Source organism: Aotus nancymaae, unplaced genomic scaffold (genome assembly GCF_030222135.1).
Source record: "Aotus nancymaae isolate 86718 unplaced genomic scaffold, 86718_ANA_hifiasm-v0.15.2.pri h1tg000003l, whole genome shotgun sequence".
In the NCBI taxonomy this organism is placed as follows: domain Eukaryota; kingdom Metazoa; phylum Chordata; class Mammalia; order Primates; family Aotidae; genus Aotus; species Aotus nancymaae.
In genome coordinates this window covers 35,889,724-35,901,747 of record NW_026988414.1, presented here as the reverse complement: position 1 = coordinate 35,901,747, position 12,024 = coordinate 35,889,724, and the positions used below count along the sequence as shown (strand labels likewise).

The 12,024-nt window shown below is 50.5% G+C and overlaps 1 protein-coding gene across 3 annotated transcripts in view; it reads right to left on the bottom strand.

Moving 5' to 3' along the window:
- Positions 1-12,024, bottom strand: part of PAX5 (paired box 5) — a 184,509-nt gene that overhangs the window by 33,339 nt on the left and 139,146 nt on the right. For all 3 annotated transcript variants that reach the window (XM_012463388.3, XM_012463389.3, XM_012463390.3), the window contains one exon: positions 8,256-8,357. In XM_012463388.3, the coding sequence (XP_012318811.1) occupies positions 8,256-8,357 (102 nt within the window). The remainder of the gene's footprint in view (positions 1-8,255; positions 8,358-12,024) is intronic.

The window sequence follows — 12,024 nt, the reverse complement described above, 5'->3', positions numbered from 1 at the left end:
CCTTCCCTGAGCAAACGCTCCCTGAGCCTGGTGCTTAGGCCATGGAGGTGCTTGGGTAGCACTGGTCCTATCTCCATCTGATGCTCAAGTCCCTGCCACCAAGTTCTCACCAGTGTCTGCTGGACCCTCCCAAGTCTTCCCATTCCAATGTCTTTAGTCCTTGGACTGAAGGAAAGGTTCTTGATACAAAGCTGAAAAGGGTGGCCCTTGAATCCCGTTCACTGGTCCCGGCCATGCCTATGGAAGGGGCAGGATATATTTTCCCCTGGTTCACATGCTGAACCAGACTCAGAGAGGGGCAATGACTTGTCAGATGGCACAGAGTGTCCCTGCTGAGCTGGGCCAGGACCCTGCCTGGTATTTGCGGCCCCCACCCCTAAGCCTGCATGCTTTGCATAGGGCAGGCCTGTCAGGCAGGTAAGATGCAGAATCAGGGGTAGTCTTGCCAGACCACAAAAGAAACCTTCTCCTCCCCGCTCCAGAACCTCAACACCCTTTCCACCTCCCACAAGCAGTGTCTCCATGACTGCACAACCGTCATTTCAGCCAGCAGCAAGGCAAGCTCCGAGAGCTCACAGAGCTCGTCTGTGGTCACACTGCTAATAATGGTGAAGCTCTATTCTTGCCGAAGCACCCTTCACTTCTCTTGGGGCATCCCCACATCTGCCTGGACTGGGTCTCACCCCGTGCTCCTGGCCTGCTTTACCACCTGTCTGCAGAAGACCTCACCTGCATGTCTACTTGGCCTTCAAAAGTTGCCAAGCTCAGATCCTAATCTTGCTGGCCATCAGCCTCCACTCAACTGACTCCCCTCCCTGCCAATCTCACTTGCTCGGCCTGGGCTGACTGGGCTGGAATCCCACCCCTGGGAACCCACACCAGCCACTAGGCTTAATCTTCTGCCCCACCCCAAAGTCCCCACCCTCCTCTCCAGAAAGCCAAGCACACACGGTTCCCAGCCCAGCTCCAGGGCCACCTTTGCCAGAACACCTTTCTCAGCTGCACCAACCACCGCTGCCTCTGTTTGCTCCAGACCCACTGCATTTGGAGACTGCCCTGACTCCTACTTGGCAGAGCTCTTGTTTGTGGCTGGATTCTTCTCTAACTGGCTCTCCCACTGAGCCATGGGCTCCAGCGGGGATGGGCTCTGCTGGAGAGCTCTTGATCTGAGCTTCAGGCATGCCTGTGAGGTACTCCGTTCACTGCCCTATCCAGCCCAGGCCCCTATGTAAACAATAACAGCAGTAATAATGAACACTTACATGCCACTCCATATGTGCCAGTCAGAATTCTAAGAGTTTTCATGTATATGACACCACTTAATGCTCACGTGTATTAACGTTATCCCCACGTTATACATGAGGAGGAAACCAGGGCCCTGAGGAGTTATGTAACTTGCCCCAAGTCACACAGGAAGTGAGAAGCAGGACTGCGACTCGGAACAAGCTCAGTTCCATGCTTTTAACCACCCAGCCTTCCCCTGCTTCCCCAGGTGATGGCCGCTCGAACAGCGCTACCACTCCCAGCCCTGGGTCAGCCCCAGCCTCCTTGGTTGTATCACCCCAGCCCCAGACTTGGGGCCACACAGACCTGGCAAAGCTCTCCTTGGCAGCTCAGCCTAAAGCTCCCCATTTTAATTTCAGCTACTGTGTCCTGAGTGCTACTAGGTGCTAGGCACTGTGCCGGAACTAAGGACACAGCAGTGAACAAGACAGACACAGCCTTGATTATTGCACAGCTCTTACATATCATACAGGGAAGCCAGAGAGGAGCAAGTAAACCACGCGCTAAAAGACTTTGGCTGGGCTTAGTGCTGCGCACGAAAACGGCCGGAAGCTCTGGGAGAGGAATGATGGGGGTCCTGGTTCAGGAGGTGTGTGGCAGACAGAATAGTAGTCCCCCACCAAAAATGTCCACATCGTAAGCCCCAGAACCCATGACTATGTCAGGTTACATGGCAGAAGGGAATTAAGTTGCAGATGAAATGAAATGTGCTAATCAGCTGTCCTGAAGATGGGTAGATTATCTTAGATAACCAGGTGGGTCCAAGGGAACCATAGAGTTCTCTAAACAAATGAGGGAGGAGGGGCAGCTGGACAAAGACTCAGCCCAACATCACGGGTTTCAACAAGGAAGGAAGGGGCCAAAAGCCAAGGAATGCAGGCAGCAACAAGCTAGGACCAGAAAGCAAACCATTCCCTCCTAGCACCTCCACAAGGAACAAGCCCTGTGAACACCTTGACTTCAGCCCGGTGAGACCTATTTCCAGAATCGGAGGGTGAGAAGTGTCTGTTGTTTTAAGTCACTCATCACAGCAGCAACAGGAAACTCATATATATTTGGTCACTGGAAAAGACCTCTCTACGGAGGGGAAACCCAGATAGGTGAAACGGGACCAGGCAAGCTGGGCAGAGGGCAGAGAGGGGCTGAGCCTTTAGGCACAGGAACTTGTGGGCACTGAGGTGGCAAGGAGCAGGTGCCTCTCACTCCTTCTGTGGCCCCTGTGCCTGCCTGGCCCACCTTTCCTCTGCCCCCAGGCCCCCACTCCACCCCTCACCCTCACCTTCTTCTTCTTTAAGAAAATAAAAGCCATCAGTTTAGTGAGTGCCTCCATTGAGAGGCATCTAGAAAAGATGTCCATCAATCCATGGCAAGCAGAGTGCCCAGGACCACAGGGGCCCGCCTAGCGCCTTTGTGCACATTGTTCTGGCAGGTCATGTGGGATGGGGCACCCACCGCTTCCTCAAAGATAGAGCCTTGTTTCTCAGGCTCACTAAAGCCAAAGGGCGGTGAACTCCCCTTCCTCTTTCCTCTAGCCCAGAATTTGTAAGAATTTCAAATGCCATGTCGATATCTGTTAGGTTGCAAAATATCTTCAGGCAGGAATCAGCTAGTTACACTGATCAAGACACTATGAAATCTTTGGTGCAAAACTTTCAGCATTTTCTGGGACTTGGTGGAAATAAAATTTGAAAATTCTCCTTTCTAAGCTGATATAGGATGCTTTCATCAACATAACTGCTCAGCAAAGGGAAATGCAGAGTTTACAGAGCTGCAGAGTTTACTGAATCTGCAAACCCTAGAGAAGACCAGGAAGCTATGTTTTGCAGACATGGGGATGCGCTGGAGGCAGAAGGGGCAGACAACACTCTGATGACAAAATCGGAATTCAAACTGAACATGAGTCCAAGCTAACAGGCTGACATTTAATATGGAAAAATGTGACGTCCACTTTTTCAGGCCCCAAAGCGCAGCTGTGGAAGCATAGCCCGGAGGCAGGTGTGCCTTCCTCTGTGTGTCCTCCAAGCACATTTACAATAAAAGACTTCACTTAGAAATGAAGTGGTGGCCGGGCGCGGTGGCTCACACCTGTAATTCCAGCACTTTGGGAGGCTGAGGCAGGAGGACCGCTTGAGCTCAGGAGTTGGAGACCAGCCTGGACAACATGGCAAAACAGGTCTCTACAAAAAATACAAAAATTAGAGGGCATGTTGGCAGGCGCCTGTAGTCCCAGCTACTCAGGAGGCTGAGGTGAGAGGATCACCTGAGCTCAAGAAGTCAAGGCTGCAGTTAGCCAAGATCACACCACTGCACTCCAGCCTGGGCGACAGCCAGAGTGAGACCCTGCCTCAAAAAAAGAAAAAGAAGCGAAAGTAGTGGCAGCTAAATGCTTTCTAAAGCCTACAGTGGGAAAAACACCCCAAAGATTTTGGGTTTCCCTCTAGATTGCACCATCAGCCCACCAGAGGCCAGGAGGGAGTGAAAAGGACCTCGTAGCAAAACAGACCATTGCAACGCAGCAGCCTCAGAGAGACAAACGCGAGAGACACAGATGTCCCAAAGCCTTGCTCCACTTCTTCCTCCAAACATGCCAACAGGCCCTCGGGGTCAATGAATGGCATCATCGCCTTCAGCACCGTCACAATTCAATGAATGCCTCCGGGATTCAGATGCCCAAGAGGTTATGAACCAGAATCTGAACAAACACTAAGTGGAAGTTCTCCAGCGGGTTGTGGTATATCCCCATCCTACTCCCTGGAGCCTGATATGGGAAAGCTCCTTATATGTAACCTGTGAATGTGACTCCCGGTGAAAGGAAAAAAGGGTCTTTGCAGATGTTATTGATTAAGGATCTTGTGATGGGGAGATCATTCCAGATCCTCCAGCTAGGACCTAAATGCGTACATATCCTTATGAGAGAGAAGAGGCAGATTTGACACACAGAGTAGAAGGCGACGTGAAGACGGAGCAGGGAAACTGAAAGGTCCTGCACTGGAGCAATGCGGCTGCAGCCAGGGAATGCCAGGAACCACAAAAGCTGGAGAGGAAGGAACGGCTCTTTCCGCAGGGCCTCCAGAGGGAGCACAGCCCTGCTGACACCTTGATTTTGGCCCAATGATACTGACTTCAGATTCCTGTGCTCCAGAACTGTAAAAGAACACAGTTCTGTGGTTTTAAGCCACCAGGTTTTGGGGAATTTGTTACAGTAGCCACAGGAAACTAACACACAGGTCAGTATAATTTCCCTGGCCTTCCTCCCTTAGCCAACATTCTCAAAGAGGACTTGATATGTGTTCTTTTTGTGAATGTTGGCTAAGGGAGGAAGGCCATGAAGGGTGCAGAGACTGCTAAGGTCCCAGTGAGAGTGATGGACGTGGCATAACTGACTGCCTTCAACACGCTGGGCCATGTGATGCGGCAGAACCAGGCACAGGCATCTTCCACCAGAGGGGGCCATCTGGGAAGCTTTCTCTGAGCGGGGAGGTTTGCGCTCAGCCCTGAAGGGTAAAGCTGGATTCTGACAGGTCAAGATGGGAAGCCATCCAAGAATGATGAAGGAACTGATGGGTGGGAGTCCAAGGTGTGCTGGGCACCAGAGAGCTGTCAGGGATGGGGAGGCTGGGAGAAGAGGCCAGAAAGGCAAGTTGAGGCCAACCAGGGTGAGGGTCCCTGCCCTGCTGAAAGGTATGCTCTCTCTGTTCTGTAGGACAGTGTCGGGGGCAACATCTGCAAAAACAGTGTGCACAGGCCACCCAAGAAACAGATTTGGACATTTTGCTGGAAACAAGAGTCCCAAAGATTTGACCCTGTTTGGCCATTGAGAAGCAGGAACTAAGGGCTGTGTGACTGAGCTTGGAATCCCAGCCCTGATGCCAGGCCTGGCACTACATAAGTGCTGGGGGACGTAAGAGAAGAGACAGCAAGGAGGCCAGGGAAAGAGGAAAAGACGGGGGAAGAGGAGGCAGAGATACGGAAGGAAAGAATGTAGGGAGAGAGGGAAGGAAGAATCATGGGCTCCCGGGCAGTGGGCTCCTCTGCTGAAATGCTTGTTTTCCTCCCTCCATACTGTGCGCCCTCCTCTGTGCCCAAGGACAGAGTCCCATGGGGCCCCGGGGTCGCCCCTGTCCAGCTGCTGCCAGGCTGGTGAGGCTGTGCCCTGCTCAGGCCTATGGTTCCTGCTGCCCCATTAATGGGCAAGGAGTCACCATCGGTTCCCACTGGAGGCTCTGTCAGGCCTGCAGCCATGTGTGTCTTGAGCCTGGTAATGAGGGATGGGGGAATCCTGGGGGCCAGTGGGCAGGCTCTATTTGGATAAACTTGGCAAATCAGCTGCTTCTCTGAACACAGCCTTTGGGGTTTCCAGTGGGGAGCTGAGAGGACCAGCCTGGTAGCCTCAGCTTCACCACTGACTTGCTCTCAGAACAGGTTCCAGGCCTGTCCCTGCCCCTCTGCCATCACAGATGAGCTGGAGTTGATTGATTCAGACAGCACACCCAGGAAGCCCAGTGCGGAGAAAGAAGTGCTGCCCGGGTGTAGGGAGTGCTGGGAGGGAGGTAGAAGGGGCCAAAGACCAGGGTTCAAGTCTTCCACCTGCAAGCTGCATAGCCCCCAGAAATTCCCTGGCTTCTCCGGGTCTTCTCTGGTCCTTTTGGAAAACAGGGATTACTCTCCTGACCCTGCCTGCCTTGTGGGGCTGTTGCATCATGGGACTCAGGGGAAGTCTGTGTTCTATAAGGCCCTACATAAACATGATAGGCCATTCATGGACACGGCTTGAGATCGATCTCCCAAGGGCACCAGGACTTGCTAAAGGTTGGAAAATGAGGAGCCAGGGTTGGGGGCAAGGGGAAGGGTGGTGTGTGTCCCACCACCTCTGTGATCTGCCATGGGTCCATCCTCGCAGCAGAAAAGACCAAGGTTTTGCAGGCGGAACCTGGCAGGTCTCCCTGGTATTGGGAAGGTCCAGGACAAGAGTATACATGGAGGCCATCTCCCATGTGTCTCATATTTAAAAGTCATCAATCAAGCTAGCAAACTGTTAAATGAAATATGCTCCATCCTCCTACCTTGTTAAATACATCTTTGAAACAACCTGGAAGGCTAGGAGCAAATGTAGAATTCTGGGCCTCCTTGGCGTTCTGTGCCAGGACGTGGCTGTGAGGGGAGCCCCCCTGGCTAGGATCCATCCTGCTGAGTTCTCCACGCCGGGCTCCTCATCACGCGGGGCCTTGCACACGCACGTGTGGACACCCAGCCCTCACATCCACCTCCGTCCACACTCCCGACAGAGAGCCAGCCCTCAGGCCCAGGGGTGCACACACCAGTGACATGGACTGGCTTTAGGAGGATGGCCCTGGGGAAGAGGCTTGGGCCTATTTGGGTAAGACTCCAGTATGAGCTAGTAAGAGGGGTGTGGGCATGTCCCCTTGGCCCTGCAGGCTCTCCCCAGTGTACGGGAGACGGGGCACGGCTTCAGCAGGTCTGAAGAAGGGCCCTCTAAGGGGTGGCTCCCTTATTTATTTATTTATTTCATTACTATTATTACTATCTTTTGAGACAGAGTCTCGCTCTGTCACCCAGGCTGGAGTGCAGTGGCATGATCTCAGTTCACTGTAACCTCTGCTTTCCAGGTTCAAACAATGCTTGTGCCTTAGCCTCCCAAGTAGCTGGGATTACAGGCGTGTGCCACCATGCCCAGCTTATTTGTGTGTGTGTGTGTGTGTGTGTGTGTGTGTGTGTGTGTATATATATATATATTTTTTTTTTAGTAGACACAGGGTTTTGCCATGTTGGCCAGGCTGGTCTTGAACTCCTGGTCCCAAGTGATCCACCCACCTCCGCCTCCCATGGTGCCGGGATTACAGGCATGAGCCACTGTGCCTGGCCTAAGTGCCCAGACAGAGTCAAGAGTGTGTGTTAGGAGGAGATACAGCCCTTGGAGCCCAGGCCCTGAAACCAGCTGTGTGGCCCCCTGCAAATGACTCTACCTAAGAGACAGCATGGTGACTAGAGTTAATAATAACGCAGTGCATATTTCCAACAGCTAGAAGAGAGGTTTTTAACAGTTCTCACTACAAAGAAATGATAAATATTTGAGGTGATGGGTATGTGAATTAGCCTGATTTGATAATTCCACAATGTATACACTGTCGAAACACCACACTGTACCCCACAGAGACACTGAATTATTAGTCTATTAAAAATTAAATTAAATAAAAATTTTTAGAAATAATTTTTAAAAGGAGACAATGCTAACTCATAGAAGAAATGTAATGACTTCCAATGGAGGCCTGATTTTTTTCCCTGATTTTTAGAAACATCTTCCAGAAAAGAATACTTTGGGTATTTTTGCTATGGGAATGCCCTTAACACCCAGGCAGCCAGCCCCGCTTTCCCCACACCACCCCATAACGCAAGGAAACGTGGTGGCCTCCTCTCCAAGTGTCTTAAAACTGACACCTAACTGGCCAGGGGTGATCAGGTTCCAGTGGCCACAGGGTGTTCCATTTAGAATCAAGTGACAACTCCACTATCCAATATCCCCAACCCCAAGGAGTAAGGCCACTGAGAGCACCCCAGAGCCTTCTGCTTGCTCATGTCACATGAATGTGTGGGAGAGAGAGGGTGGGGGCCGAGAGGGAGGGAAGCTTGGGGAGAAGGCCCGCTCCACACTGGTGGGGTGACCTGCAGCCAGCCCCTGCACCCTCTTTGTTCAGACTCTCCGTGTGGCCAAGGAGGGGCTGTTTGAATGACAGTCAAAGACCCTCCCCCCGCCCCCGGTGTCCTCCCTGGTACGGCTGCTGGCTGGTCCAGGGCCCGCTGCAGGCCCAGCTGCAGAGAGCACAGACCTCTGCCTGATTTATTCAGGTCTGCTTCTCAGAAGCGTAGAGGTCACCCAGGCTGTTTGGGGGGATGACCCCCCGCCGAAACCCCGTTCGCTGCCTGCTGCGGAGACGCCGACAGTGCAAACTCACCAGGCACCATCCCTGTCAGCGTCGGCGCTGAGTAGCTGCCCTGTCCAGCGGGGGGGACGTGTGGAGGGTACCCGGGGAGGGTCGTGCTCGCCAAGTCACGGCCTGAGGAATCAAAGCAACAAATCACAGGGTGAGCATCTCTGCGGCCAGCCGCTCATGTCCACAGCTCCCTGCACGCTTCTGCACATTTGTCACGTTTGGACGCTGAACAGCAATGTGCCCCCAGCTCCCCCCGTCGCTCACATGTGCTCTCACAAACACACATACACACACAACCACACACACACACAAATACACACACATGCACACACATCTCCAGCCACCCTGGCTCCACTCAGCAAGAACAGAGTCAGAGCTGTGGCCTGTCCCTGGGAAATCGGAACCTCCTGCTTGGGGAGGTGGGGCAGCGCAGGTGCCAGCACACTCCAGCCAGCTCTCCCTACTCTACTCCCCAAGAATGCCTGGGACCGCTCCACCTCCACACTGTTGCTTCTGCTACGTCCTCTGCACAAAGTCCCCCTTCCTCCAACTGCACACAGCCTGCCACCACCTGCCTTCAAAGACCACCTCAAATGCCTCCCTCCTCCTCTCCTCAGTAGCCCCCCATAGTGAAGAGGGGGCATAGCTGCCTCAAACTCTATAGCCCCGTATCTGGTCTAGTACTGAATTCTTCCTCTTTTGGCCTAGAGCTGTTTCTTCATTCAGCGAAGATACAGGAAGCATCTCCCAGTACCAAACACTGTTCTGGCGCTGGGAGATGGAGGTTAAGGCCTCGGCCCTCAAGTCCTGCACACTCCCATGGGCGAGTGTCCAGCTTTTTGCAGGCCACTGTGCTTCTGACCATGAGTCCAGAGTGTCCACATGTCTCTCAGCTGGGACACTGTCACCATTGCTGATTGGTTCTATCGTGCAGAAGAAAATTCAACTGCACAGTTTTGATGGGTGTGCATGTTGGAGTAGAGGCCAGGACTACATAAGGGGGTGCCGCCAAATCTGCCTCCTGAAAGATGGGGGGCATTATCCCAGTAGAAGGCTGCCTGGTACAAATGCTCACACCCTGCCTGGATGCCTGCGTTGGATAAGAGGATGCTAAGAGGGAGGGGACTTGCCCAAGGATACTCGGCTGACCTGAGGCAAGGCTGGGACTGAGAGTCAGTCTCCTGCCTCCTGGGAGTGGATCCTTCCTTCACTGGGGGGTTGCTCTCTGGCTTATTTCTGAACCCCAACAGTTTCTGCTGCTGTTACACATGCTTTAAAACCTTGATCCCTAGGGCAAAGGTTTAGAAGATCAGTGCCTCACCAAAGCACTCAACTCAAGAAGCCAGATAAAAACCAATAAAATGAACTCAGGAAAAGAAGGAGGAAGGAATCAACAAAATAAAAACAGAAAAGAGTGAATTAGGGGCAGGTGCAGTGGCTCACACCTGTAATCTCAGCACTTTGAAAGGCTGAGGTCAGGAGTTCGAAGCCAACCTGGCTAACACAGTGAAACTCTGTCTCTACTAAAAAAAATATATAAATTAGCCGGGCATGGTGGCGCATGCCCGTAATCCTAGCTACTCGGGAGGCTGAGGCAGGAGAATCGCTTGCACCTGGGAGGCGGAGGTTGCAGTGAGCTGAGATGGTGCCGCTGCACTCCAGCCTGGGCAACAGAGAGAGACTCCATTCAAAAAAAAAGAAAAGAATGAATTAGGAAACAGAAAAGCAGACAGCAGTACATCAACCAATAATTGTTATTTGAAAAGACCAATAAAATACACAGATCTATCAAGATGCAAAAAAAGGCACAGATAATCAAGATAAGGAATGAGCAGACAATATAACCAGAGATGATATTTAAAAACATAAAGAAATACGCTCCACACGAATAAACATAGAAATCTCAACAAGGTACAATTTTCTAGGATAACAAGAATTTCCAATAGTAATTCAAGAAGAGGCAGAGAATACTAACATCCCAATAATCTTAGAAGAAATAGAATAAGGTTTTGTTTTTTTGTTTTTGTTTTTTTAAATAAGTGCCTCATCCATTTAGCTTCTTGGGAAAATTTTTGTTTGTTATTCTTTTTGGCAAGTTCTTTTAAACCTTCAAGAGACACATACCTCTGTTATTAAATTGTTCCAGGATATATAAAACTAAGGAAATCTTCCCAATTCATTTTTCCAAGCTAGCATAATCCTGATCTAAAAACTTAACAAAGGCAGCACAAAAAAATTAAAAACTAGTCTCATGATTTGTTACTATAGATATAAAAAGTCTACTATCATAATGATTGGGCAATATTACAGAAAGAATAATGTACCATGACCAAATAAGTTTCATTCTAGGTGTGCAAGGATGGTTCAATATTAAAGCATTGTTCAGCACATCTTATTAATGTATCAAAGGAGGAAAATTACATGATTATATAAAATATGTGGAAAAGGCATTGGCTAAAATTCAATATTAATTCCTTATGATACCTCTTAGTAAATTAGAATTGAAGTATACTTCCTTGTTCTTATATTGATGCTACATCTAAAGTTAATATCATACTTAATTGGTGAGATACTTGGAGAGTTCCTGTTAATGTCAAGAGCATGTGAAGGAAACTTATTATTAATGTTATCACTGAAAATTGTTCTGAAAGTTTTAGCCAGTACAATAAGATAAGACAGAGATACAAGAGGAATAAACACCAGGGGGTGGGGGAAAACCCAAGATTATAATTAACTAAATAAGTCTTAGGCTTGGGAAATCATAAGAAAATTGGTTCATCTCCTAGAACCAATGGAAAACTTTGGTGAAATTGCCAGGTAATGGACTGTGTCAGCTCCAGCCTTGTACAGGACTTGAGCAGCCATCATGGTGGGGGCTCATTCCGTTCTCAGGTTCCCCCTCCCAGCCCACCAGGATGGCAGTGTGCACTCAGAGGAGCTAGCACATGGCCGCATACACTCCACAAATCACTCTGCCTCTGTGTTCCCATTATAGAGGGGCTCCTTTGTCTTGTCCATGGCTCCAGTTTTATGCAAGCCAAGTCCCTAGAAGCAGAGGCTTCACCTGTGCTGCACCTACTCTCCTTGGACTAGTCATGAAAACAAATGGCCTGGGTTGTCACTTGCAAGGAAGGGAGAGAAGCTGACAGCTTTCTGTGTCCTCCCAACCCCCTGAATTGCTCCAGTGTGCCAGGCACTGGTGTGGGCTGCTGAGCAGCATTATTCCACCATAGCCTCATGGCTTACAAAATTCCCAGCATAGACCTATGACACTGCGTGGGGAGGTCTCCGGGAGGCTGCGGCTCACCAGAGAAAGGAAGACAGCAGGGCACAGTGAGGAAGAGTGTCAAGTCTGCCCAGCCTCATGTCCTTGATTTGCCACTTACTAGCTGTGTGACCTTGAGAGAGTCCCTTAATCATTCTGAGCCTCAGTTTCCTTATCTATAAAATGGGGATGATAGTAACCAACACTTATAGAGAGTAAACTGTGAGTTAGGCACACACATACTCACTTACTCCTCACAATTACCCTATTAGAGAGCTGCTATTATCTCTGTTTTACTGAGAGGGAAACTGAGGCACAGAGAGTGTAAGTGATTTGCTCAGAGTCACACAGCTAGAAGATTAAAAAGCAAGGTTTCAAACCCAGCCAGTCTGGCTTGCAAGCCTGCCCTCTCCACCCCTGCCCTGTGCCATCTCTGCAGCCACACAGCAGCATACCTTCTTCACGAGGCTGTGGTAAGGAGGCAGAGGCAAGATGTGTGAGAAGCACACGGCACAGTGTGGAAGG